This window comes from Tachysurus fulvidraco, chromosome 10, assembly GCF_022655615.1.
Source record: "Tachysurus fulvidraco isolate hzauxx_2018 chromosome 10, HZAU_PFXX_2.0, whole genome shotgun sequence".
Classification (NCBI taxonomy): Eukaryota; Metazoa; Chordata; class Actinopteri; order Siluriformes; family Bagridae; genus Tachysurus; species Tachysurus fulvidraco.
The window spans coordinates 9,627,753-9,655,202 of NC_062527.1; the positions used below are offsets into that span (position 1 = coordinate 9,627,753).

Below are 27,450 nucleotides of genomic sequence, written 5' to 3' on the forward strand. Positions count from 1 at the left end.
TGCATTTTATCTACATTTTATTTTACAAATAGAACATTACAAATGATTTGTTACAATATGAACTGCCAATTGAGTAAGCAATTCATCAATTACAGCTATATTTACAAAACGGAAAATGCCACATGATAAACTTGCATATTTTGGTACATAAGGAAGACAGAATAGTTACAGCATGAAACTACAGTCACAATGAGTTCAGAGTTACAAAGAATATTTTTGTTTATGTATGTGTTGGAAATTATAGATGATTTTTTCTGCTACAACATTTAAAGGCTTATTGACAATTCCTCATTTAGATGATCCGATTTTACTGCACTCTATAAAGATTAACTAACCATTCATTCTCAAATACAAAACAGGTGCATTATACATGTTACTTACATATAAAATATTTTACAGTGAGAGAACATGTATGCTGCATGCCAAACCTCATTTTATTGATAAAACAAATTAAAGTAAACAATTACAATATAAAATTCAGAACTCTGGATTACAATCTCAGGGATTGCCTCAGTGTGCCTTGTGCTCTCTTTATGTTCGGTTGAGGAGTGTATTCTCACTGGCTTCATCCCCCTCCTCTTCCTCAGACTCAGGTTTGTGTATAAATCCATAACGGCGATAGATGGATCCGTCTCGACTTGTGTAAACAACATCTGCATCATCTCCACTGTCCTCTGGCTCGGGTACGCCATGGGGCATGGTCCGTGGATCAGGCCTGGCGCCCGCTGTCCCGCTCAGTCTCTCGTAACTCTGCCTCCAGCACAGCCTCTTCCTGGCACGGGCTTGTGCCAATGCAAAGATGCCCAGTGCAAGGACAACAGCCAAAATCAGAGCAGCAGGCAGGGCAGCAGACGTGTGCTGATATACCCGGGACCTCAGATTCAACTCGTCATCCTCAGCCTTATTATGTGCTGAAGCCGGAGTCTCCAAACACAAAGCTGTGAAAAAAAGAATAAGTTTATTATTACTATCTATATACTATAGTACATATATATATTACTATAGTTTAAAAATAACTGCACACAGACATTCAACAGTTTGCTGACTCATTCTCTTACAGTTAGAAAACAGGTCCAGTGACAAAAAAAAAAAAAAAAAAAAACAGGAAACAAAGCTCTACACCACTGATCAAATGGCCTGTCGGAATCAAGTACAGGAACAAACAGAGAAGAAAAAAAACTGTTTTAAATAAATAGAATAATTCAAATGGGCAACTTTAAAGAGACAGAAGTAATCGCAGATAAACTGTTATAAAAGACAAGTGTTATATAAATGTAAATAAAAACTAGACAACAGAAAACTATGTGGTTAATCACATTGAGAGCAGTGGCATGCAAAAATTAGCAGCCCTAATAAGTGACACACGAACGTAGGTGTTTTGAAATAAGCTCAAAAAAGGGGAAGTAACAGGAGAAAGAGGAAGGTCCAGACAATCTTTCTCTGTAATTCATTTATTTTATTTTACTAAGTCACTTTATTGAAACTCTAGTTTCTGATGATGATGGTCACATAATAAGGGATGGCTAGATACCAGAAAGCCTTACAGTAAACTACTCACAGTACCTGATAAACCAGAAAAATTACATGATAATTATAGGTTTGCTTGATTAACAAACCTATAATTATCATGTAATTTTTTCACGTAAAATAACTGTTATTCAGTTTGACTGTTATTCAATCTTTAATATAATCACTCTAGATATCCTTCACTACACTTCAACAAACTCTCTGTGCCAGCGTCCACCTGCAGTTGGATCACAAGTTTCCCAAGTAACACGAGAATTAGCTGCTGTGCCTATTCTCTAGGGCTACCACTGAATGTATAATACGTTCATTAGTCCCTGTCTGGTTTGGATCGGCTTCCTCGTTGGACAAGTGCAGACTTTAAAGAGTAGTTTGGTCGGCAGAGCGCGTCATCTGAGCTGACCTGCCCTCCCTCCATGACCAGTACACAACATGTGTCTGGAAACAGGCTTGTTGAATTATAAGGAATCCCTCACACCCCACATGCCATCTGTTCAATTCTTTCCTCTGGTAAGGGATACAGATGGATCAAATCAAGTACTGCCCGACTATAAATTAAACCCCATCCTATAACCTGAATCTATACTGCAGTTCCTTTATTTTTCTACTTTCTTAACTTTGTGTATCCATGTAAATTATCTTCTTTAACTAAATGGACAATCACTGCACTATCATGTCACTTTGTCACAGTCTAGTGTGACTATTTTATGTGGTTAACTATTTGTTTTACATGTTGTTATGCCCTGTCTAGGGGTGAATGTGCGACATGAAAGGGTATGAGGAAATAGAGGTAACTGAAAGAACAAGATTTTAATGAGAAGAACAATTTCACAGCTGGGGGTATGTCTTCGGGAGCCGACAAGGCCAAAATAACAAACAAAATCAGCTAATTATTGTACCCTTTAACTTCCCTACTTGGCAAACAAAAAGAAAAGAAAAGAAAATTACTTCCTTACCTCCCTGAACAAAACACAATCAATAAAAGGTTCAAACAAAAATGGCATCGGTCTCCCTACCTCCCCAATAATACTATATACAAATATATTTACAGGTTAGCTAATAAGTCCAAACAGGGGCAATCCAGAATCAACGTCAAAAAGACAGGCAATAGCCAGCATTAACAGGAACGGCTGAACAAATGAATACAACAAACCTCTCGCAAGTCTCGCACAATACTAGTTAGCAGCAAACAAGTAACCAAACACAGCAAATTAGACAAAAAGCTATAACAGGAAGAGGTGGTGGAGGCTTTTATAGGCCACAGGGAGTTAGCTGACCAGGCAGGGCATGGCACCAGGTAAACCTTGGGCCTTAGAGACCAATCAGTGTTCATCCTGCACAGAAACACAGACACCTCCCAAAACAGAAAACAAAAATAAAAAAGGACGTAACACACGTAATCATTTTTGTATAAGTCCATTCCATTTTCAGAGCAACACTGATGCACAGTGCCCAGTATGTTAAATGTGCACTGTTCGAATTGCTCCAGCTTGTCTAATAAAGCTGATCCAAACCAACAAAAATCTCAGTTATGTTAAAGACTGAAATAAAGTGAAGTACACTTATCCATTTAATTAAGGACCTTGCACAGTTTCTACCCTTTTACATTTCCTTTTAAAGAGGTAAACTGAGAGTACACCTGAAGCTGAGTGGCAGAGGCAGCAATTCTTAGCTGGTTCGTCAGGCTGGCAGCAAACCAAGCAGCGTCGTGTTACAGCATGCAGTCCAAACTCTGGATGACACGTCAAACAGCTCTCAGGCCCAGGTCCAGAGCAGTGCTTACAGGATTCATCACAGGCCTCACACACCTCCTGCTCAACATAATTCATGGACAAACACTACGTCATTGAAGAACAGTATCATTATCAGTATCACTTTAATGATATTTATTTATTAATTCATTCACAGGTGTGGTGAGCAAAATACCATACAACAATGTGCAGCCCTGCACTGTGACAAGTATGCAGTCTTCCTGACTCAGTTCTATAATTATTTCTTAATATGAGGGCCATCTTGTTTTGCCACTAATGTGTTCTGTAAACCCAGCCTATGTATACAGTCAACTCAACCCACTATTAACAGCATAATTATAAAACTAAGCACAAAGATTCAATTTTCCACTAAAATAGTCTTCCTTAATACACTGACTTACAGTACAATGAGTAAATACAGATAATTTTTTGTTTAAAGTAATGAGCTGTATTTTAACACACTGAGCAGGTATTCCTACTAGCGTCTTGCTATAGTTCAGTACTGTAGATCACTACAGGGTATTACTGACATTGCCTAACACTACTGCTCATTTTACTGAATCAAAAAACAGAGCCATCTTTAGGGAGGCAAAGGGGGCAAATATTGCTCTCAGTGTGTAAACAGAACAAACACTAAGCTACACCATGTCACTATAAGCAGGTGTAATCCTGAAGTCCTGGGTGTTAGCTTTTACTACTCCTTATACCATTTTATTGCCATTGCACCCATTTTATTGCTGTGACTGACGACTTGGCTTTGAATAAATGTTGAAATTCATACTACAGTATACACTGCTATAAATATCACTATGAAGCAACAAGCATTAAAACACTCAAACAAACAAACTGCCACTGTACACACATTTTGAGAGTAGTATTGGCCTTCTTCACAACGAGGATAACACACCCCTTCCTGTAAGATACTGCCCCAGTCGCACGTCAGACAGCTCTGAGGTGTGTTATCTGCAAACACACACATATTTACAAAGAGTCATTATGTGAACAGAAGAAGAAGGACATTTTCATTATAGTCTTACAAATTTTTTATCGAATCCTGCTGAACACTGGATTCAATATTGATAAGGAATTTGTAAGGCAACAATGAAAACATAAAGATAAATTAAAATTCAATGTACAGGACATGGTAACAGATATTAGATTGGGTCAATTTCCAGTAACTGTAACTAACGTCATACATTCTGTGATAAAGGCATTTATATTATGGTGATTACATCATTATCAGCTATTTGTATAAAAGAAGATAAAAAATAATGATGTTGATAGTTGATAGAACTAAATTTCACACTTCTTACTTTATTATTTTTTGCATCATATTCCACCAGAAATGAATGCCTTTAATTAGAATATATAGTTAGAATGTACTCAGATTTCACACACAAAAAAAGTATCGCTCATTTTAAAACTAAAGCTGCTTTCCCTTATGTGAATTTAGACAATTACTCTTTATAAATTTTAGGTTGTATTACACATTAAGTACATATTATTAAAGACATTTTAAAAGGAAAACTAATTACTAATACTAACAATCTTTAAACATTTTTCCCCCAAATGTAACTACCACATAGATATACCGTATAGGCATATACACACACCAGCCACTTTATTAGGAACACCTGAACACTTGCTCTTTCATAAGTATCTAATCCAATCAGCTAACACTGTAGCAGCAGCACCTTGATAAATTTCCATAACATGGTATTAGTTTTTAGTATTAGCATTTTATTAGTACTTCCACATTCATATGCTTAAAATAAATATTAACTGAAGCTCTTGACCTTTATCCACATGATGTTATGCATTGCTGCTGCCACATGATTACTGTATATGATTAAATATTTGCATGAATTAGCTTCAGTGAAATTACTTACTGTAGCTCCTTGGTTGCTATGAGCAATTACTTAAGCCTGCCCATCACCGGAAATGGACCACAATATGACCAGCACTAATCTGTTATTATTGGTAGTGGACCATTCCTAGCAGAGCAATTGTAAAATATCTTACTGGCTTCACTTCTATTTTATTTAACAACATTTAGTAAATTGCAGAAGTGGTTTATAGTCTCGGATAAAGATCTGTTAAAATATCTTCCTCCTGCTAATACAAACAGGACATAGTCTAAAATAATTATTTAAACAAAGCTTGTTAGAGAGGAGTAAATACATTATTTGATTACAGCAAACTACAAAGTAATTAAATACATAATTTGTAAAGTCACGCGTCAGTATAAAATGGCTTCATACAATATTTTAAACATTAGGCAGTTTTTCAGACAGAGGATATTTAAAAACCAGAAGTAATAATATACCATTCTGGTCTGTACACATACCAGGTATAAGTACAATTGGAAATCTTATTAATGTGCATGAAGCTTGTACCTGTGCAGCTCTTGCAGCTAGTGTGACATTGTCGACAGGTGTGTGCGCTTTGGTAGAAACGTGGAGGGCAGTGTTCCACACACACTCTGGTGCCCTGAAGCTCAAGGAGAGGTGGGACACACACCATGCAGGCATCCGGCTCCGGGCCCGAGCACATCTCACAGGATTCATGACACTTCTCACAGTGCTTGCCTGTACTGTAGTACCTTGTAAAAAAAAAATCCAAATTGAGGCCCTGTCAAGATCAGCATTTGGATAACTGCCTCAGTATTACTCTAGGGTTATTAAAGATAATTTACCTACAAAAGCTAGTTTTAAAAAAAAATGTGTTTGGTTGTTCAGTAACTGAAATACTCTTATCTTATTACTCTAGGACACTTAAAATAAAACTCAAGAACATGCAGCAATCTAAACACATTACACTGTAATCCGGAGCAATAATTTCTGACATGGAACATCAAGCTAATTAAAACAAGTGAACCAGAATCAAATATTTGTTGTAACACGTGCTATCTTTGCATGTGTTATAAGCAGTGGTGTAGTCTAGTTTTTTGTAGTGAGTATACTGTGATTTTCCCCCCCCCTCCCAGCCTCATATGCACCCATCCTAGAGCGACACCCCATAGGCACCACCACACTCACTAATGCATAAAATATGCATCTACATGTAACTGAGAGCATTATTAAAGACTGCTTATGTGTCATCAACATTCCAATTTATTATAAGCAACAAAAGACAGTCAGCTGATAAAACCTGTCCTCCAGGTCCATAACATTTAAGGCTAAATGTAATCAGACAGTTGGCAGCTGTAATCAGACAGTTGGCAGCACCCACTGACTTTCATAGTCTATATTTTTTCCTACTGTGAAAGTAGGTGCTGCCAACTGTCTGATTACATTTAGCCTTAAATGTTATGGACCTGGAGGACAGGTTTTATCAGCTGTCTTTTGTGACACATAAGTAGTCTTTAATAATGCTCTCAATTACATGTAGATGCATATTTTATGCATTAGTGAGTGTGGTGGAGCCTATGGGGTGTCGCTCTAGGATGGGTGCGTATGAGGCTGGGAGGGGGGAAAAAAAAAATCACAGTATACTCACTACAAAAAAACTAGAGTGTAAAAAACTAAGGTGCAGGCTTCCGAAACCACTCAGAGTGTAGTTTGAGTCTGCTTTCGTTTCATATCTTCTTTTACATTAGTTAGTTAATTTCTAATTCGCGCCAAAAAACACCGCCAAGCAACTAATTTTCCTCCTCGTTAGGTGACGTCAGATCAGGTCACAGGCCACGGAAGCCCCAATGGTAAAAAAACGTAAGTGATTCGCAATCGCAACCACAGACGGGGTGAATTTATGAATGAAAGTTCTGTCACAAAACGATATTGTTACGTATCCTCACGCTTTTTAAGTGGGTATACGGAAATCCTTGGCATTTCCTAGTGGATATACGGCGTATACCTGCGTATCACGTAGACTACACCACTGGTTATAAGCTATGAAAACACTACGCCATCTTCTGAAAAGACATAATGATTCATAATGAGAGAAAATTATGAGACGACTGAATCAATAATGAATCATCACTCGCTCTTTAATGTTCTATTGAAAACATAACTAAGGTCTAAATGTTTGGCCAGTGCCACATGAACTGAAGAAGTGTGCGTGAAGTGTTTTACCCTGTAGGACAATGGCGCACACACAGATGTGAGAGCAGGTGTAAGTAACCAGGAGAGCAGCTCAGACAGTCTTTAGAAGATGCGCCCGAGCATGTGGCACACACATGATCACACGGCATACAGAACCCGAGCTCAATGCCATCAGCTTCCTCATGAGCACTGTATGTGCCTAGTGTACACTCAGTCACACAAGAGTTATCTGTGAATACACAAAACATGCCTTTGTTATCTAGATTAAATGAAAACACAGAAAATGTTTTCCTTCTTCCTTCTTTTACATTTTGTTTACAGCAAGCTAATACAACGCATTCTAAATATACTGAATAAAGTGGAGTAAAATATATATATTTTCCCGAAACTATCATCATGTAATACCACCAAGGATGGAAGGTAAAAAACTATACACTTTTCTGCCATGATCATCATTCAGGTATTATGTAAATACTATTTCTGTCCATGAACTAGAAAAGCTTTTGCAAAAATGGCTAAAAGATCAATTAATTGTTGCTTTTTGATTGTATGAAAATCAAATGCAAATCACTCATCTCCCAAATGTGTACATAACAAATAACTAATTCTAATAAAATGATTGTTATGGAATGTGTTTTCAGTATTGATTGTTTTTTTTTTTTTTTTAAGGCACAACAAAAACTCCTTTACTTATGAAAAATTACAAAGACAATTCAATTGCTAAATGAAATGAATGACTCTCACTATGGAGATATCGGGGAAGGGCACAGGTCTGGCAATCTGTAGATGCGGGGCCTTCACAAGACTGGCAGTGATGATGACAAGCCTGGCATGTGAACTGGTTGGCATGGAGAAAGGTTCTGGGTGGGCAGTCTGAGTCTCCGGTCACGCCACACATCATGGTATTGGGGTCCAGGGCTAGACCTTTCACACACTGAGTGCACTGGGTGGCCTCTGGGCCTGTACACAGTGCACATGTCTGGTGGCATTCTAGAGACATGAGAAAACTTTGATTAATACACGGTTATACAAAAAATGATTATATGGTTCATTATTGTTACGGTTCAGCCCGGACTTTTGGCCATGTGATTCTGTTTATGTTCCGTGTCACGTGTCCCCTTGCCGATGGCAGCGCAGAATCATAGTCAGTGTACCCTCGTCCTTTGTCCTGTATAGTTTTCGTCTTTGTTCCTGTTTTGTGTTTATTTATTAAACCCTGTTTATTTGATGCTATTCTGTGTATGGATCTGTCTTCCTCCTCCCAGATGTGACAATTATAGACTTCCTGCCATTTTCCTCTTACTTCTCTTATCAACAAAGAGAAAATTTTTCCTCATACAGAACTAATCTCTCACTCAAGGGATTTTTTTTGCACCATTCTGTGTAAAATCTAGAGACTGTTGTGTTTAAAATCCCAGGAGATCAGAACATTAACCAGAGCTCTTGATCTGCATCTGCATGACTTTATGAGTTGTGCTGCTTCCACTTCTTTGGTTGATTGGTTAACTGCCTAAACGAGCAGGTGTACAAGGTCTTCCTAATATAGTGGACAATGAGAGAATATACTGTTTTGCATTGCTGTGTCTTTGGTTATTAATGAAAATATGGCTTAAAATTTGGCTTGAGAAATATGTGATCAACAACTCATAAAGTTTGAGTATAGTTATATAAATATTTAGAATTTAGACTGCAGGAAACTCATTATTTTCTAATATAAGCACTGTATACAGCATTTCTCTTCCATCTGAATGCTTGTGAGAAACTCTCCCACATTGAGCAACCTAAAGGCGTCACAATGTAACAGGGATGTTAAAATTCAACAATGCACTCATTCTGCTCAATGACACAATTTGCTTAGCAAATATAAAGATCATTATCTTCTGTCAAATGAGTTTGATCCTGATAGGTATTTATTTTACGTGCCTATTTACGTGTCACGGTGACATGGTGTCAGTGACACGAAAGGACCCAGAAGAAAAATTATATTTGCTCAGTAGAGTTAATACAAAAGAACATCTGGTGTGTACAGATCATTGCTTAATACTGACTTAAGTGAAATGCTTCTCATGATTAAAGCATCATAATGAGGATCATAGTGTAATATAAAAGGAGCAATTATTTTTAAGTCTCTTAATGCCCACAAAGTCTACATTTGTTGTAAGAACTCTCTAACATTGCATTTATTATTTGTTATCAAACCCCATGTCAAGTTTAGCCTGAGAAGAATGAAACTCATGTTACAGTAACTCCAGTCACGATCTCCAACTCCCAGCTGGCAGAAACACGCACACACACATTCCGTTGCCCAGTCACCCAGCTATTGAGACCTGTGTTCAGTTTCACACTCACTCTCCCTGTTTAAAAATGTCTTACATTCATTGTACAAAGTTGATGGTTCACATTGTTGTTTGACCTTACCAAACCTGCCAAGTTTCATCTGATAATCTGTTTGAAAATACTGCTTGACCAATGAATCAGTGAAGGGTAGCAAAGCAGTGAAGCTCAAAATGTGGTTTGTAGTCTGTAAACAGTTGTTAACTGAAATGTAGTTCAGCACAATGCTGCCAGACAAAAAAGAACAGTGTTTTACTTGGAAAAGATGACTCCTGCTATGAATTACTGGTCAACTAATAAACATTTATAGTAATGTAGTCTCAGCCTCAGAACACTGTTTGAAGGCGTGATTCATATGGCACGCAAAATGTGAAACACTTGTTCTACAGCATTTCCAGGATTTAACGATCTGCCTTGAAACAAATCTGTTGTGATGCTGTACTTCCTTGATGGCAGAAAGAAGCTTATGAGTATGAGCTGTATGCTGGATTATGTGAAGTTCACATTATAACTAATTAGCATGAATGATGGTTGAACAATGGTTGAACACCAGTCTGTTTTGTGACATCAACTTTACATTTTCAAGCTCTAAAAATAACGCTGAACAAAACTGTGATTAGTTGCTTTACATGTCAGTCAGATGTCCTCTTGGGCAGTCATTAGCCAATAAATGCTGCTTTGGAGTCCATATTCTGATTACGTGAAATAAGTAGTAATGTAACCCCTGTACACTCAATTCCAGAAATGGCAACCTTGAAAACTAAAATATTGTAATGGTCAATATTCTAGGTTTTCCCTAGAGATGAGCTTCTTCCCGCAGGCCATTCGGAGTCTAAACCAAGAAACACCCAGGATCTAGTACTGGGTGTTTACTGGGTGGATCTAGTACTGGGTGTTTCCTGGTTTAGACTCCGAATGGCCTCCATCTTCACTGTTTTTATGCACACCTTTTTTGCACTGACACTTTAACTCTGGACTGTCACATTAACTCTGGACTTGCACAGCACAGTGCCACTTTATACACTATATACACTATTTACACAGCATATGGCACATGGACACTTTAAGGACAATTTTTAGAAACCATACACTTTTATGTATATGTATATTTATGTATATATGTACATTATTTTTCCACATATATTTTCATATTTTATATAGTTCTTATATAGTTTCTACTTTTTTATCTTCTTTTGGTTTATGTTTATTTTTTATTCTAAATTGCATTCCTTTTTTACGCTTATATACCGGATAGATGCAAAAAACATTTCACTGCATGTCGTACCCTGTATGTATGTGTATGTGACAAATAAAATTTCATTTGATTTTGATTACCTATGTTCATTAAACAAATTACTTTACATATTGGGTGGAGTTGTTGAGGAGTTGAAGAGCTGCTAAACAAGAATGAGGATCTGTTAAATGTACACGATGTTATATTATGCTATTATGTGTTATTCTGTTTGCCTAATTAGGTGCTATAACTACTGTTAACCACGACTGGCTAATGTGCAAAGTAAATTTACCCTGGCATTCCATGCTGGTGGTCTGGTAGTAGGTGCCAGCGGGGCAGTCCTCTGAACATGTGCCTTCATATAGTTTCGGAGCCAGAGAGGAACAGCTCTCACAGTCATCGGAGAGAGGCCCAGAACACGTAGCACATGACTCATGGCACTGCACACACACACCCTGGTCCAAGTCCTCAAAATAGCCCTCTGGACAGCTGGCTTTACACATACCATTCAAAAGAAGGTAAAGAAAAGTACATCCTGTAAAACACATACAAAAAGAATATACATGAGGGGCATGACCTTGATAGGATTAAAGAGAATTGATGATCTGAACTTAATATTAAGCTCAATATTTTGGATGCTCTGTGATGGAGACTCTATCATTTGTTTTGTTTTTAAAAGGTAGCTTTAGGCCTTTTTATTGCCTTTGTATTTATCTTTGTGTTTATCTTTGTGTTTAACATCATCCTTTAACTGCAAACACACACACACACACACACACACACACACACACACACACTCACACACACACGCACCAACTCACACTAGTGTTAATTTCGTCAGACGAGATGAGACGAAATATTTTTTTAATACTTTTTTTTTCATGACTAAGACGAGACGATGACAAGACTGCACCACTGTCCAAAACGCTGACTAAGACTAAATTAACATGCATTATTGTTGACGAAAAAAGACGAGACGAAAATGTTCTGTATAAAATAAAAACTAAGATAAAATCTCTCTTCATTTTCGTCTACAATTGTCTATGCTTTTTCATCAGCTGTTTCATCTTTCAAATATTCAGAACGAGTTCACTGCTTCGCGCTGTTGCTCAAGTTACAGGTCTCATACGCCTGTGGCTGTAACACGAAACTGCTGTTCCCTTTCAGAACTCGAGCTGCGTCGAAACGCTATGGGAACGCCCCTGCGTGACCGTGCTCTGAACCACGTGTGTAATCTGATCAATAGGTGTTGGGACGTGACGTAAGCACTGTTTTTCTGATCTCTCCCCTAGCGTAGCATCATCGCTAAAGGCTCAGGTGTTCCTTACGGGGAAGTCTTACGCAGCAGCAGGTCAGGCCGCGGGCTGCCTCCACACCATGGGTGTGTTGCACGCATACCAGGCTGACCTGCTACAAGATTTGGGTGAGGAACTTAGCTCCGGGACCGCTGATATTGTGGAGTTGCGTCGGACTGCCGACTTGACTCTTCGAGCCACGAAACACACGGCGCGGGCCATTGGTCGGTCTATGGCGGCCCTGGTGGCCACTGAAAGGCATCTGTGGCTCACCTTGTCCGACCTCCCGGACAAGGATCGAGCTGTGCTGTGCAAGGCGCCATCAGCTGCAGGGCTTGGCCCCAGCTGCTCTGAGTGGGTCAGAGGCCAGCCCGAGGGGCTGGTTCCCCTGAGAAACTTTCTGACAGCTTGGGAGGAGCTGCCAGGAGTCTCCCGGTGGGTCCTGCGGACCATAGAGGACGGCTACATGGTTCAGTTCACGTCCTCTCCTCCCCGTTAAAACGGGATGTGTCCCACCCTGGTGGAACCCGAATAGGCTCTGGTCCTGGAACGAGAAGTGTGCACACTCCTGAGGAAAGGAGCCATCGAGGTGGTCCCCCCTTCGATTCGAGAGTCAGGCTTTTACAGCCCGTACTTCATCATTCCGAAAAAGGATGGCAGGTTGCGTCCCATTCTAGTCCCATTCTACGCTCCTTGAACCGCTCTCTCAGGAGGCTCAGGTTCAGGATGCTCACCCTCAGGGAGGTCGTGACTCAGATCAGGTCCGGGGCCTGGTTCGCCACAATAGATCTGGAAGACGTGTACTTTCTCTCAGGAGGTTCCTGAGGTTTGCTTTCGGGGGCAAAGCTTACCAATACCGGGTCCTCCCGTTCGGCCTGGCACTCTCGCCCCGCACCTTCACGAAATGCGTCGACGCATCACTGACCCCGCTGCGGCTCCAGGGCATGCGCATTTTAAAGTACCTCGACGACTGGTTGATTCAGTTGGTGCGCCAGGCATTTCGTCATCGAGATGTCGTCCTCGCCTGCATGAAGGTGCTTGGGTTTCGGCTAAACGCCAGCAAAAGCATGCTCTCTCCAGCACAGAGAACCACCTTTTTGGGCATGATATGGGACTCGGCCAGGATGCAGGCACGGTTGTCACCTGCTCGGGTCGAAGTCATCCTCACCTCGGTCAGGAGAGTGCGGGAAGGCCAGCCACTCACTGTGAAGCAGTTCCAGAGGCTGCTGGGGCTCATGGCCCCCTGCTGGGGCTCATGGCACTGGTCACTTACCTCCGCAGGACGAGTCCGAGGAGAAAGTCGAAGCAGCAGGAAGGGTTTCCCGGCCGCTAAGCAGACGTTGAGCAGATGGGTAGTGGATGCGATTGTGTTGGCTCATGAGTCCTCTGGCTTCCCCGCACGCTCGGGGTCCGGAGTGTGGCGGCCTCCGCGGCCTGGTCTGCTGGAGTGGCACTCCAAGACATCTGTGACGTTGCGGGTTGGTCCACCCCGCTGACCTTCGTCAGGTTCTATGACCTTGACCTCAGAGCCACCCCGGGCTCCTCTGTCCTACTTGCAGGTGCCAAGGCCCTCATTCTCTAAGCAGGGTCTGGTTAGTGTGGCGTGATTGGACATTAGTTCCCATAGCGTTTCGACGCAGCTCGAGTTCCGAAAGGGTACGTCTCTAGGTTATGACCGTAACCCCAGTTCCCTGAGGAATGAGATGCTGCATCTCTGTGCCACACTACCTGCATCCCTGCGGTGCTTACCTTCTCTCGCAGGAGCTAGTGTCTTGTCCATCTCGCAGCCATTTGTAGCTTCCTGTTTACGCGACATCACCCACCGATGACGTCACATCCCAACGCCTATTGGTCAGATTACACACGTGGTTCAGAGCGAGGTGACACAGGGGCGTTCCCATAGCGTTTCGACGCGGCGTCTCGTTCCTCAGGGAACTAGGGTTACGGTCGTAACCTAGAGACGAACAATTGTATTGCTTCCGCTAAAGAAAATAGTACGCTCCGTCTCTACGGTTAGAATCCTGTATTTCCATGGCAACACTCTGTTTTTCATGGCAACGGTTGTTATAGTTAGCAGCGGTCTGTTATCAAGAAATAAAATAGTGTGTGCGTAGAAAGAATTTGTCCACACGCCGCTCAAAATAAATAAATAAATAAAAAATCCTGAGCACAGGTCCACCGTCTAGGCAGGCTTTTTGTGTTAAATGATATTTACTGTTTAAACGAGTGTTCTCAACTTCTCACTGATACTTTTGTGATTTGCAGAGTTTTGACAAGTTTTATAGCATTGATATTGTTTCTTATTCAAAAGAGGTGACTGAAAAAACTCAGCACCCCCAACCTGAAACCTATTCCCACACCCCTGTCACAATCACATCATAATCAAAATTAATAATTAGGCTTAAAAGCAAATGTATATGTAAGGGAATCAAGTTTAGCAATTACATGTAATATTGCTCCAAATATCATCAGCAATGGTGTGTGCAATACCATGTATAACTTGCATTAAGTTGGTAATATATATACCTACAGTTTTGATCTTGGCCTTTTCATTAATCAGCATTAATGTGTTATTTTAAAACAGACTACAATTTTTTGACTAAAACTAGACTAAAATTGAAAGACTTTTAGTCGACTAAAACTTGACTAACAAAAAAAGATATGTGAATGACTAAATATGACTAAAACTAACAAGGACATTTGGCACAAGACTAAGACTAAGACTAAATTAAAAAGTAGGTGACGAAATTAACACTAACTCACACATACACTTACTGGTGCATGCACTGGTGTCAATGCAGGTGTCACAGTGAGGGCCACAACGTCTGCATGTGCCATCCTCAGCAGCAAAGGTCCTCACTGAGCAGTTATCTCTGCACATGCTGTTTTCCAGGAAACGTCCATCTCTGCATGCAAGGCATTGAGTTCTGCTCCCATCACAGGTCAAACAAAGGTCATCACAAGGATCACAAGTCCCTTCTGCTGTCTCAAAATAACCACTGGCAGAACACACACAGACACACACAAACACACACAGACACAAACAAAGCATTTGAATAGCTTAAATGCAAAAGTAATTTGTAAAAGCTGACCAGGATGAAAAGCGACAAATGTCTGCCAAATACAGTATGCATAAATGTAAGTCAGTAGCATAGGTACTTAGTAAAATCAGTGTTTGTGTCCGTGCTACTACTTTTTTATGCATAGATAACCAGTGGACAAGTAGGTTTACCAGAAAATGGACAGCTCCTATTTATTAATTTCCTTCAGTCATTATTTAGGTAACATCACAACATTTATTTCCATCCAGTATTGCATTCACTTCTCGCCAAGATCTTGAATAGACGATAGAGGAGAGGCAGACCACGGCGTAATGTCTTCTCCAGCACATCCCAAAGACTCTTAATGGGGTTCAGGTTGACCACAGATGACTATGTGGTGACTCATCTATGTGTGAAAATGATGTTTCATGCCCCCTGAACCAATCTGAGCCTGATGAATCCTGGCATTCATCTTGGAATATGCCCATACCATGAGGGAAGAAAAAAATAAATCCTTTGATGGAAAAACCTGGTCATTCAGTATATTCACATAGTCATTTTATTTCATATTTTGGTACATAATGCTGCTGAACCTGATGACTTAAGCAACCCTAGATCATAACACTGTCCCCGGAGGCTGCATCACTTCATCTGCCTCTCTTCTTAACCCCATGCACCCATCACTCTGGACTAATCAGACCACATGACCTATTTCCATTGCTCCAGAGTTCAATCTTTATGTTAGCTAGCAAATCGAAGCCTTTATTTCGATCAGCCTTTACTGACAAGTGTTTTTTTAAAGGCAACACAGCTGTTTATTCCCAATCCCTTGAGTTCTCTTCTCATTGTGCATGTGAAAATGCTCTTACTCTCACTACTAAACATAGCCATGAGTTCTATTCATGAGTTATATGATTTGACTTCGGCAAATGCTTAAGTCATCTCTGATCACGATTGTTCGAGAATTTGTTCCGCCCATATTTCTTCCACGAAGATGACGGTTTAGCACTACCATTTCAGGTTTTATTAATGATTTGGACAGTTTTGGTTAACCCAGTACTTTCAGCAGTCTCCTTAATTGTTTTCTTTGCTTCAAAAAAAAAACAGAGTAACATCTTTTTGTTGGTGGTTGTTCATGAAATGAAACTTAGTTAGGTTAGGCTTATCTAAGTTAGGCATATATAAATTCTTGCCAGCTAAAACACATAAATCATTGCATTAATTATTCATTGGAATGCTGTTCCATATTTTGCATCATTAAATGCATATGGTGTCATTTGGCCAGGCAATGTATTACTTTAACTACCAATTTTAGCTAAGTTAAATAGTGTTCACAAAGACATAACATGGAACTGAGCAGCACACCAGCTTCCAACTGCGTAATGAATGTAAATGTTTGTTATAGCTCACTATTGTTATATTGGTTCACCTCTGCTGCCCTGTGTTAGAAGGAATCCAAATTGTTTGTCATTGGTGTCCAAATGTATCCTTATTCTGTTTGCAATGATGACACTTGATAGGTAATACAAAAAACTCGCTTCTTCTGTTAGAAGTAATAAAAGTGGTAGCTAAGTGGTTAAGCTGTTTGGCTGCTGAATAGAAGGTTGTGAGTTCAAATCACAGGACCTGTAAGTTGATCGGGATAAGGATGGCTCCCAAATGTAAATATTAAGTTAAAAAAATAAATTATAATTATTTTGACAATGTTAATATTATTTCAACCTCACTCAAAAATGTTACCACTGCTAATATTAGATTTTGTGAAATACAAACTATTCCACAAAAACAAGACTTTAGCTTTAGTTCATCATAAATCACTATATAATGCTGGGTTGACTTACTCTGGACACTCTGACCAGCAGCTGCCCTGGAACAGAAAGAGCTGATAGGAACCACTCTGGCAGCTCAAACACTGGTCTCCACTGTCACACGTCTCACAGTTACTCGAGCACCTCTCACACTGCTGACTGGAGCTGTTCCCGTAGAACCCTACTGGACAATGATGTACACACACTGCCTCCTGCTGCTCCAACATATACCCTACACAGAACAATGGCAAGAAGTGACAGAAGTGAACACAGAGAACAGAGAGAAAGGGAGAGGGAGAAAAACATAGAGAGTAATTACAGATCCATAGAGATAAGGCAGATCATTTTAGAATCCATAATTTTGCAAATCACACATTCAGAGATATTTAAAGGAAATCTTGTCAGTGGAATACACTGGTAAAGCCTCTTTATTAAACCATAACTAAGCAAAAAGTTAACTTGTCTTCTCTACATTACCAGTTGAACAGGTGTTGCAGTTTTGTGCTGTTGGACCATAGCATGTCCTGCAGGACACATCGCAATAACGGCAGTCACGAGTCCCACCTTCGGACAGGAAAATAAGACATGACCGACTCTTCACCATGTTGAAAAATTCCATTCAATATGGAATGTTTTTAACTTTTAGCGTGGCAAAATACCAAAATTCTATTTGATCTACGTACAATGTTGTTCTGTCAGTGACAATTAACTAATGATGGGGAAAAAACCCTCATATACAAATAAAACGATAAAAAAAAACCCCAAATATCACATTCTTTTAACATAATTGTTACAGAATTGTTACTGACAAACTGTAATGCAAACTTTATTTACTTAATAAATTATACAACATGCAACACTAAAAAGTGTCCAGCAGAGGTGGGGCTTGCATTATTTGCAAAGAAAATTCTAAGGAACTCCTCAACAAACCTACTCAAAAAGTGCCAAGTTGTTATACCATATAAACCCATCAATCAGCTAGCAGATCCTGTAAGTGGAGAGGTGTGGTCTCCATGAAATGGACTTGTTTGCCCAGCACATGCAGCAAATGCTTCCTTGGAAGTCAACACATTGAACACTTTGTCATGTTCCTCAAACCATTCTTGGACAATTTTTGCAACGTGGCAACATGCATGATCCTGCTGAAAGGGAATATTGCTGCTATGAATGGTTTTACTTGATTTGCAACAAAGTTTAGTTTGGTATTATGTGTCAAAGTAACATCCACATTAATGCCAGAACTCAAATATTTCCCAGCAGATCATTGTCTTTCCTTGGACCACTTTTGTTCTCTACTAACCACTGCATACCAGAGACACCCCTACAAGACCTGCTGTTTTGGAGATGCTCTGACCCAGTTGTTTAGCCATCACAAGTTGATTCTTGTCAAAGTCAGTCAGATTTGCCCATTTTTCCTGCTTTTAACAGATCAACTTCAAGGGCTAACTTTTCACTTGTGGTCTAATGTATCTGACAATTTGGAAATTGCCATTATAACCAAAAAAATCAATGTTATTTACTTCAACTGACAGTACTTTTATCTGTTATGAGAGATACAAGATGCAAGATACAACAGCAATCATTTCAATCTGTTTACTCTGTCAGGATGGTGGAGTTGTTTATGAAGAGTTTCATTAATATCACTGAATTGATGTATTATATTTCATGTGTAATAATTCCTGTGTAAAAGACACTAAGTGTAAAGACTAGTGCTGTCATAATTTTGGGGCTCTTGTCATACATACTATCAAAGTATTGGCCCTCAGGGCAGCTGATGACGGGACACCTCCCGTAAATGGGACTATTCAAGCCCTTGCACCTATCACAGTCTCTTGCTCCTGGGCCATGGCAGGTTAGACATGAGGAATGACAGGGCTGGCAGCGCCATCCTCTGGCATCTCCAAACATGTCCTGGGGACACTCATTCACACAGGCACCATCTGAAAGCATAAAAAATCTTTTATCTTCTTAAAAAATTCTCAGAGGACACAGAGATCTACAAAGAGATCAAACATTCAGAACATATGGTTTTTCATTTAGTTTTTCTTCCTTTAACTTGTCTTATTAATGTAATAAACATATATCTTTATATTTAAATTCAATTTGTATTTGTCACATACACAACCACACACACTACATGTAGTGAAATCAAAATAGAAGAAAAACAGTTACAGTAAAAAGAGAAATCCAATTATCCGTACAGTAGCAAAAGCAAAAAAGAATATTCTTATGTATTTATCTTTAATCTTGTCTAATACACCTAATTTCTTTCATCTGTGTGTAAGAGTACATTCAACATTGCCACTGCATTGCTATGCTTTCACAATGCTGACAAAAGATTCCACACTTTGCATTTTGCTTGTTTGCATTCAGTTGTAGGTGTGTATTTCCAAGTCAAATGAGTATCATGACCCCAATGCACTTGTGCTCACTTTACCATCATGATCTCACACACGTGCACACTTATTTGTATATAATGAAATCATATAACTTATTGTAGTATGTAAGAAAGCAGGAATCAAACCATTTTTTGAAAGGTTACAAAGCATACAGAGAAAATTACGGAAAAAGGTGAATGTTATACGCACTGTGTAGAAACTGGCCTGGCTGACAGATCAGACAGAGCGTCTCACTCCTGCAGTCTAAGCAGGACTCTGGGCAGCTGAGACACACGCCCCTGCTTGACTCCTCGTAGGTCCTCTGGGGGCAGTGCTGTCGACACTGGTGCCTGTACCTACACACAGAATTGTCAACAAACCTTTGTGGCTCAATCATCTTTACTAAGCGGTACCATATTAAACACATTTCCTTTTAGTTTCACTGTCATTATTCAGTAATTCATAGTAATTTCTGAATTAAATGCTTGAAGATAAAAAAAAAGAATAATAAGCTGTGACCATAAGGAGTAATTCAAACATGTACATGAATATGATGTGCAGGTTATGAGAGAATAATGATATTTTAAAGGTAAAATTACTAGCAGTTCACTCCACTCTAGCCTTTCTCTCCCAGGCTGAGCGGCACAAAGAAACGCCTTAGGCAGCCTGCTGAACTCGGTGAACAGTAACTAGAGAACCCAGTCCGCCCACAAACTAGAGAGTAGACTAGCACCTACAAAGCAACTCACTCAGTGTAGCTGCACTACCTTCAGTCAAGCTTTAAAGCATAAATAAAAGCATGAACTCACTGTTCATCTCTTACACCTCATCATATGGTAAGCTAAGAAATATGTTGCCTGCAGAAATAACGAATCCCTCCACTCACTGAAACGGTTTAATCATTCTTCTGGCTATTGCATTACAAAACAGGTCAGAGGTCACATGAAAGATAATAATGTGTGCGGATCACAATACAGTGATGTCACATACAAAACAATGTTAAAGGTGGTTTCATATTGGTTTTATAAGAGAAGGAAGAGCCTTGAGCATGATGTAATGTTTGTTCTTTTCACTTCACCATGGGCAAAGACTTCAGTACTGTTTCACATGTCCTGCTGTGTTGCTGTGGTGCTGGAATTAGTTGTACTAGTACACAGCTCTTAAGCAGACACACATAGAAACATAGAGAGAACACCGGGGGGATAAATCTCTCAGTGCAAATACTCATCTGCTTCTTTACTTTAGAATCCGGTGCATCAACAATTTTTGTTCATGGTAGTATGTGTTTGTGGACAACATTTCTTAAAAAAAGCAATGACTATACACTACTATCAGAAAGGACAATAAATAAATCATTGCACATTATGCTGTGTTTCTGCCAAAAGAAAAATTCTTTGTCCTTTCATCTGGTTTCTTCACATTTAAGTAAACCATGTGGGTGAACAAAGTCTCCACAGCAACAGAGCAAGCACAAGGAAAGCATGTGAAATGTTGGGTCTTGATTATTGATGACTCTGATGACTGTAAACCACACAGAAAGACAGAACAGCTAAAAAGATAAGCAGGCAGGCAAGAACGAAAGAAGTAGAAAGCTGTAATGAGAAATTCAGAGGGAATGGAAAAACCCCTAAGAGGTAGGTAAAAGCTTAACAAAGAAGTATGTTGATCTCCGGTAACCGGGCTTGACTATGTGCCAATGGAAACCTGATGCACACAGAAGGAAAAGGCCATAACAGGAGGCAGAAGCTCACAATCTTTGAATTGTTCGCTTGCCTACGAGGCACAGCCTGGGCATTCCATTACAGCAGATAACAGAAAAGTATATACACACCTAGACAACAGCACACTTCATATACACACAATTTGTCAGTAAAACTGTCATGCAAAAGTATGACATGATCAACTCACAGAAAGTAGTCATCTGTACAGCTGTTACAGTACTCTGGGTCATCTGGTATAAGAAACAGAGTAATCACTGGCAAGCAAACATTTCAAACTGACCATAACTTTTGTTACTTCAAAGCTACTAACAGAGGAAGAACTAAATTATTATCAGCACTTAATTTAAACAGTATCACTTTCACAAAGGAAAGATAGATATTGTCAGTGAGACTGAGGACTCTCATGTTTACCAGTGGAGCAGGTGCTACAGCCAGTCTCGCATTCAATGCATTCTCCTGACTCTGGATCATGGACCTCACCTGCAGTACAAGAGTAGAGTTGATAAAATAAGTAATGCAAAGCCTGTGTATGAAGCATCACTACAAACCCACATAATCTGTTTAAAATGATATTTAAGAGATAATAGAACATACAAATGTCCACCCATCCATCCATTTTCCATGACACTTATAATACAAGGGGTCAAATGCAGCATGGAGCCTATCTTAGGGAACTCAGGGCACATATAGGGAGACTCCCTGGATGGGATTTAAACCCACAATCGCTCAAACAAGCTCACATTCACACATGAATGCCAATTTAAAGATGACAATCAGCCTACAATACATGACTTGTGGGAGAAAACCAGAAAACACAAAAAAATACAGTCATTTTTAGTTTGAAACAGTGCAGGCTTAAAATTTACAGCTATTAAATTGTTAAATTGTTAAAAGAACCATTCAAAAATCTAATCATGTAAAACGAGCTGTCTGTTTACCTAATGTAAAAGTAATTAAAATTTCCAGTGAATTATGTATATTTCATTCATATTTACTATAGAGACCAAACACTATTGACTGATATTAACATTAATATTAAAACTGATTAGCATTCTTAATGATTCTAAAAAAGTTTAATTAACTTTCTGTGTGATAATAGAATAACAAGCATGCAGTTACAAGTAAATAATCAACAGGGTGGTGTGAAGACTGTATAACTTCTGTTAAAGAAAATGATTTGACATGTTCTGACCAGACAAATACTAGATTTCAACAACACCAAAATATAAAAAACATGAACAATATAATGAGCTCCAACCTTATCAGACCCATTGTACATTATGAGCCAATATTCCTGACTTCTCCCTACTTGTCAGTTCTTGTTCGATGTTTATGATAAAAACATATTTCTTATGCAGTATACATACAAATGAGTTTCTTACCCACACCACAGGGCACTGGCAAACAGATTCCACTCTGGACTTTATATCCTTCCCTGCACTTGGTGCAGATGTTGCCATTCACACAGATCTCACAGTTGGCAATGCAGGGTAGGCAGGTGTACTGTTCTCGGTCAGGGTAGAACTCCCGCGGGCAATGGGCTCTGCAGTGACCCTGGTACAGAAAGCGCTCTCTCCCGTCTTCATCTGGAAATGTCATTAACACTCAGTTAATGTTCAATGTTGGCCTTCTCAGTGATGCAAGTCCATTGCCATTAAATGGCTGACACCAATGTGAGAAAAGTGGCAGATTTTCTTATAGGAGTAAAAATGAGACAGACATAAAATCCCAGTCATAGGTTTTTCTTGTCAAATGGCAGCATCTTCTCAAGCCACAAGCTCTATTTTGTAATGTATTACAGGCCCCTGCAGTGTATTTGGAGTATGAGCTTAATAAATTGCAGCCTGCAATCACATGGCTTAAGTGCTAACATCCAAAAACATTCACAGCCAAGTAACAAAGATTAACAAAGAAAGAGCGTAACAAAGCAAATTCAAAGAATGTTATAAGAACCAAAATAACAAATATATTATAAAATTTGGAAGCATTCATTAGTTACCAATGAAAACCAAATATGCAATTAAATGGAATAATAAAAATACAATAATAAATAAGGAGCTTGATTTTTTTTAAACCATGATGTTGTCATCTGTCTGTGTCCGTCATAAGTTTTCTCTAAATAGCAACAGTGATCCGACTGGCACACTTTGTCAGGACTGGAAAATAAGTAAACAAGGGCAATCAAGAGTGAATGTCATTGGCAGCATGGTCTTTTTGTATGCAGCCTTATTGTATGGCCACCTGCAGTGAATGCATCCTGGGGTATCTGAGAGAGCCTGAAAGCTATGCAGGCATTTTGGAAAGACTAAAATGCTGGCAGTTCATGAAGACTTCTAGAGAATAAAAGACAGAAGACGCACAGTCCAGACTGTGCTTGTGGTTATCTGTGGCCATGCTAACAAACGGCTTTTCTAGATTCGATGGAACATAAAATTACTTTAAGCTTATATTTTACTTTTACAAGGCTTTATTGATTTAAAAAAGATGACCATTATGTGGTCTGTAGATCTCTGCAAACTCTGTGAAACTCTGTATGGTTCTTTCCATTTTATAATTCAACATGAGAATGTAAAGTTTACAAATAAAACTATTATGAAGCCTATTACATATGCTTCTTTAATTAACGCTTGACAGAGTTATATATAGAGTTCATAAAAACAAGGAAATAGAATTAAAATTTCAAACCAGATCAATTAAGTGTTATATTACTTAAAGTTTTTATTAATTATTCTCAAATGCCCAGTGTCTAATGGTCTGTAAACCATTCAAAAAGTCCAAAACATTCTCATAATATTGCTCTTTTGAGTAAAAGCTTATTTAATAAGCATTTAAAGGAGACTAAAAAATAAAAAAGAGATCATATCCCATATCCATACTGAAAGTTGTAAATATGTTTTTTAATGCTTTTAGCCTGTAACAGGGTGCTGGGTGTGGTGGTTGTTACGCATTGGTAATCTTAAGTAAATATGACTTAAGAGTCAAGTACACTGAAGTAATGAATAATTGTTAAATAGCTAATCTAAAGTTTGCGATTCATAACTACATGACTCTACAGGAATGAATAGGTGGTAGGAAAGCATCAGCAAATGCTGAAGTATCAGATATCCTGAAGTCTCTGACTCTTACAATGGTTCTCTGTTGACTATTAACTGGACCGTTAATGGAATACTTCAAAGTTGCTCAAGCTAAACTCTAACTACTGCTTCTGTTGTGTATTCAAAGATGTGTGTTGTTACTGTATCCTTTCTGGCAGCTTACATCAGTCTGGCTATTTTCCTCTTACCTCTCTCTTTAAGAAGTCGTATAAACTCACAACGTTGGTTTTTTTTTTTTTGCACCATTCCTGGGAAAGACTGTTATGTGAAATTTCCAGAAAACAGAAAGCAGTTTCTAAAATACTTGTCTCAAAAACAGCTTGTTTGGCATCACCAACCATGCCACAGGGAAAGTTACACAAATCACAATTTTCCCATTTCTTTTTAGTAACTGAACATAAACTGAATTTCATGACCTGTATCTGAATGATTTTTCCCATGGTGCTGCTGCAGCATTATTGGCTGATTAGATAACTGCAGGAACATACAGTTGTACACATGTTCAATATAGTTTTCAATTTGCGCTAGTTGCATATTTTACTGTCTGCCTCAAGAGCTGCCCTTAGACTTCCATTATGAGTGAACAAGGGAATCATCAGTTAAAGGAAAGGTGTTAAAAACTCTTGTTTATGGTAATTATGGTAATATGTAATATGGTAATCTATTGGAGTATTTCTTTTATGCCTGAAGGTAAGTACATTGACTTTTCTACTCCTTTAAAACATATATTTTCCACAACATATCTCTGTATTTGGTCAATCACTGGCGTGATGATAAATTCTTAGATAACAGTAGCCCTACTCATGGGTCATGCCCCCCCCCATTTAAAAAAAAAAAAATATCGCACTCTCTATTGTCAAAAATATATGTATGTATACCCAAATAATTCTGTGAGTAGAAACAAACAAACACAAAAATTCATTTAGAAACAGTAGTTCCCCCTCCCCTTGCTCACAGTGGTTTGACCCACTGCCTGCTTTCCCAGTTCATCTCACCTACTCTGCACACACGAGTCAGGTGTGTGGCTGCAGCTCAATTAATGTTGAACTCCATTATGTAGGGTATTTTATTCATTTTATATAAAGCGGTTCTCTTTAATGTAGTTTGAAAAAAAAATGTTTGATTTTGACATTGGTGGGGACATAATTTATTTGACATTGGTGGGGACAACATTCCCCATATTTTGTGCAAAAAACTGTAGTTATAAGAATACTTTATTACTCACATACCGGTAACCTGCATAACCACGTTGCATATTGCTTCATACAACGGAATCTAGCTGCAGCCGACCTCAACACATTAGCGAGAAAGACAAAGCCAATCAAACAGCGACGTGGGTTAGAGAGGCAGGACTCAAAAAAGGCAAAGGCCAATCCTTTTAGAGAGGTGATTTACAGAGACGGGGTTCATTGCAGGGGTAAATCTGTTAACCGTTTGTGTTCCACTAGTTGCGCTATTTTTTCCAGAACGCCGTTGTAAAATATTTTAATCTTATTTAATGATTCCTGGATAAATGTTAAATGAAATAAGTAAAAAAGCACAAGACACAGACGGATATCAGTGTTTATATATATATATATATAGTAACTTAATATATATATATATAGGCTTGGTCGAATTATTGCTAGGGACAATTGAGTGTTCCCTGGATATTGGTAGGGACATGTCCCTACCGTCCCTACCCAAATCGACGCAATTGGTTGATGCAGATTCAGTCATAAATTAGTTGCGGCAAAAATGCTGGTTACCGATGTAATTTTCCATGAATCTGCCATATTAGCGATTAAAATATTACTTATCTAGTTAACGTTGGCTTGTTTACAATAGCTTGTTGCATAGTGCCCTGTAACTAACACGCCAAAGCCGTTTCCCATGCATTGTTTTATTTGGGACGACTTGGCATAATGTTAACTTAACATCAATGGCCACAATTAGCATATTGTTTAGGTGTGCATTTACTAAATGAGCACCGTGCTACGTCCGAACTGACCTCACTGGATTTTTTGTATAATTAATTTTAAATACAATTTTAAACCTTTTTTAATTCCTTGTTTTTATTGTGATTATTTTTATGATAGTTTTACTTTCTTTGAAGAAAAACTTTGAAAACAACCATAATGACGCAGTCTCCATGCTACAATAATAATAATAATAAAAGCAAATTTTTTCACTGTGGGGAAATGTCTTTATAAGTACAATTAGACTATTATTTGTGCCCCCTTCAAAAAATTGCTCATGAGAAATTTTATATTTATTCCCCCCCCCACACTGTTAAATGAAATTTACGCCCATGGCCCTACTGACGAGTAACAAAAAAAGGGAAGAGCTACTACTCATTGTTTGCCATGTGAATACATACAATAGTGCTTCCCTCCAACTTAGAGGGAACAACCCCCATCTATACCCAACAACAGCTAAAAATACATGTGCAGGAATTGAGGAAGTGACTCATGATCTTAATGTTGATCTGTGGCATGAGAAATAAAAATAGTCCTTCTGGAAAGGCTAAGTGTGTGAGGTTCAGTATAACAAATTTATATATGTGTGTGTCTGTGTGTGTGTGTGTGTATAAAACATAAATTATCCTCCTGCTACCGAGTCCATTTTAAAGATGCACAGCATCCCTATAACGAGACTATAACGAGAAAAATGTATATCAAAACTGTCGGCAGTTTGGAATGAATATCTTTACCCTTTGTTAAAGAAAACAGAAAGAAATCAGAAGACTCGGGCGCATGCGCAGAAGAGTTCAGCAGCAATTCCCAGTTGACAATGCCTTGTGGGCAACTTCTAAAAGTTTCTTTGCAAGGATAACACCTGCTTTGCTGAAAGACATTTTTATTTGTATAAGCAACGCATGGCTAATCTCTTACCCGATCCACAGGCGGTACACTGGAACAGTTCATGGCCCTCACACTCGGCGCAGGTGGGATGGCAGAAGACGCAGCGGTTCTTAAATGCGAACTGTCCGCTGGGACACGACACGGACGATGCCTTTGCTTGTACAGAAATGAAAATGCAACCCAGCTGTAATAATAAAAGCTGCGTTAAAACCGCACTCATGTTTTGCAGAGCCCTAAAACGCATTTTCATTGCGCAGAAATCTCGGTTTTCCAAAAAGAGGTGCCGTGTGTGTTAATGCCAGCGCTCCGGCTTCATAACAAACCCTGCTTCTGTAAACGAGTTACAGCGGATTGGTCAGAGTGACTGTGTGTGTGTGTGTGTG

The 27,450-nt window shown here is 39.0% G+C and overlaps 1 protein-coding gene across 2 annotated transcripts; it reads right to left on the minus strand.

The window, feature by feature from the left end:
- Window positions 1-27,436, minus strand: LOC113659866 (proprotein convertase subtilisin/kexin type 5). Of its 2 annotated transcripts, none has more exons than XM_027172908.2 (16): window positions 27,098-27,436; window positions 22,512-22,715; window positions 21,541-21,609; window positions 21,317-21,359; window positions 19,619-19,764; window positions 18,776-18,970; window positions 17,508-17,594; window positions 17,064-17,262; window positions 14,957-15,180; window positions 11,179-11,421; window positions 8,063-8,308; window positions 7,349-7,547; window positions 5,672-5,877; window positions 4,138-4,238; window positions 3,164-3,335; window positions 1-938 (listed from the first exon to the last, which is right to left on the minus strand). In XM_027172908.2, exons 1-16 carry the CDS (start codon window positions 27,315-27,317, stop codon window positions 532-534), a joined length of 2,961 nt encoding a protein of 986 aa, XP_027028709.2. In that variant the 5' UTR covers window positions 27,318-27,436; the 3' UTR covers window positions 1-531. The 2 variants fall into 2 exon arrangements, with proteins under 2 accessions (XP_027028709.2, XP_027028710.2); XM_027172909.2 differs by lacking the exon at window positions 27,098-27,436 and adding an exon at window positions 25,454-25,482.
- Between the last annotated feature and the right edge of the window lie 14 nt (window positions 27,437-27,450).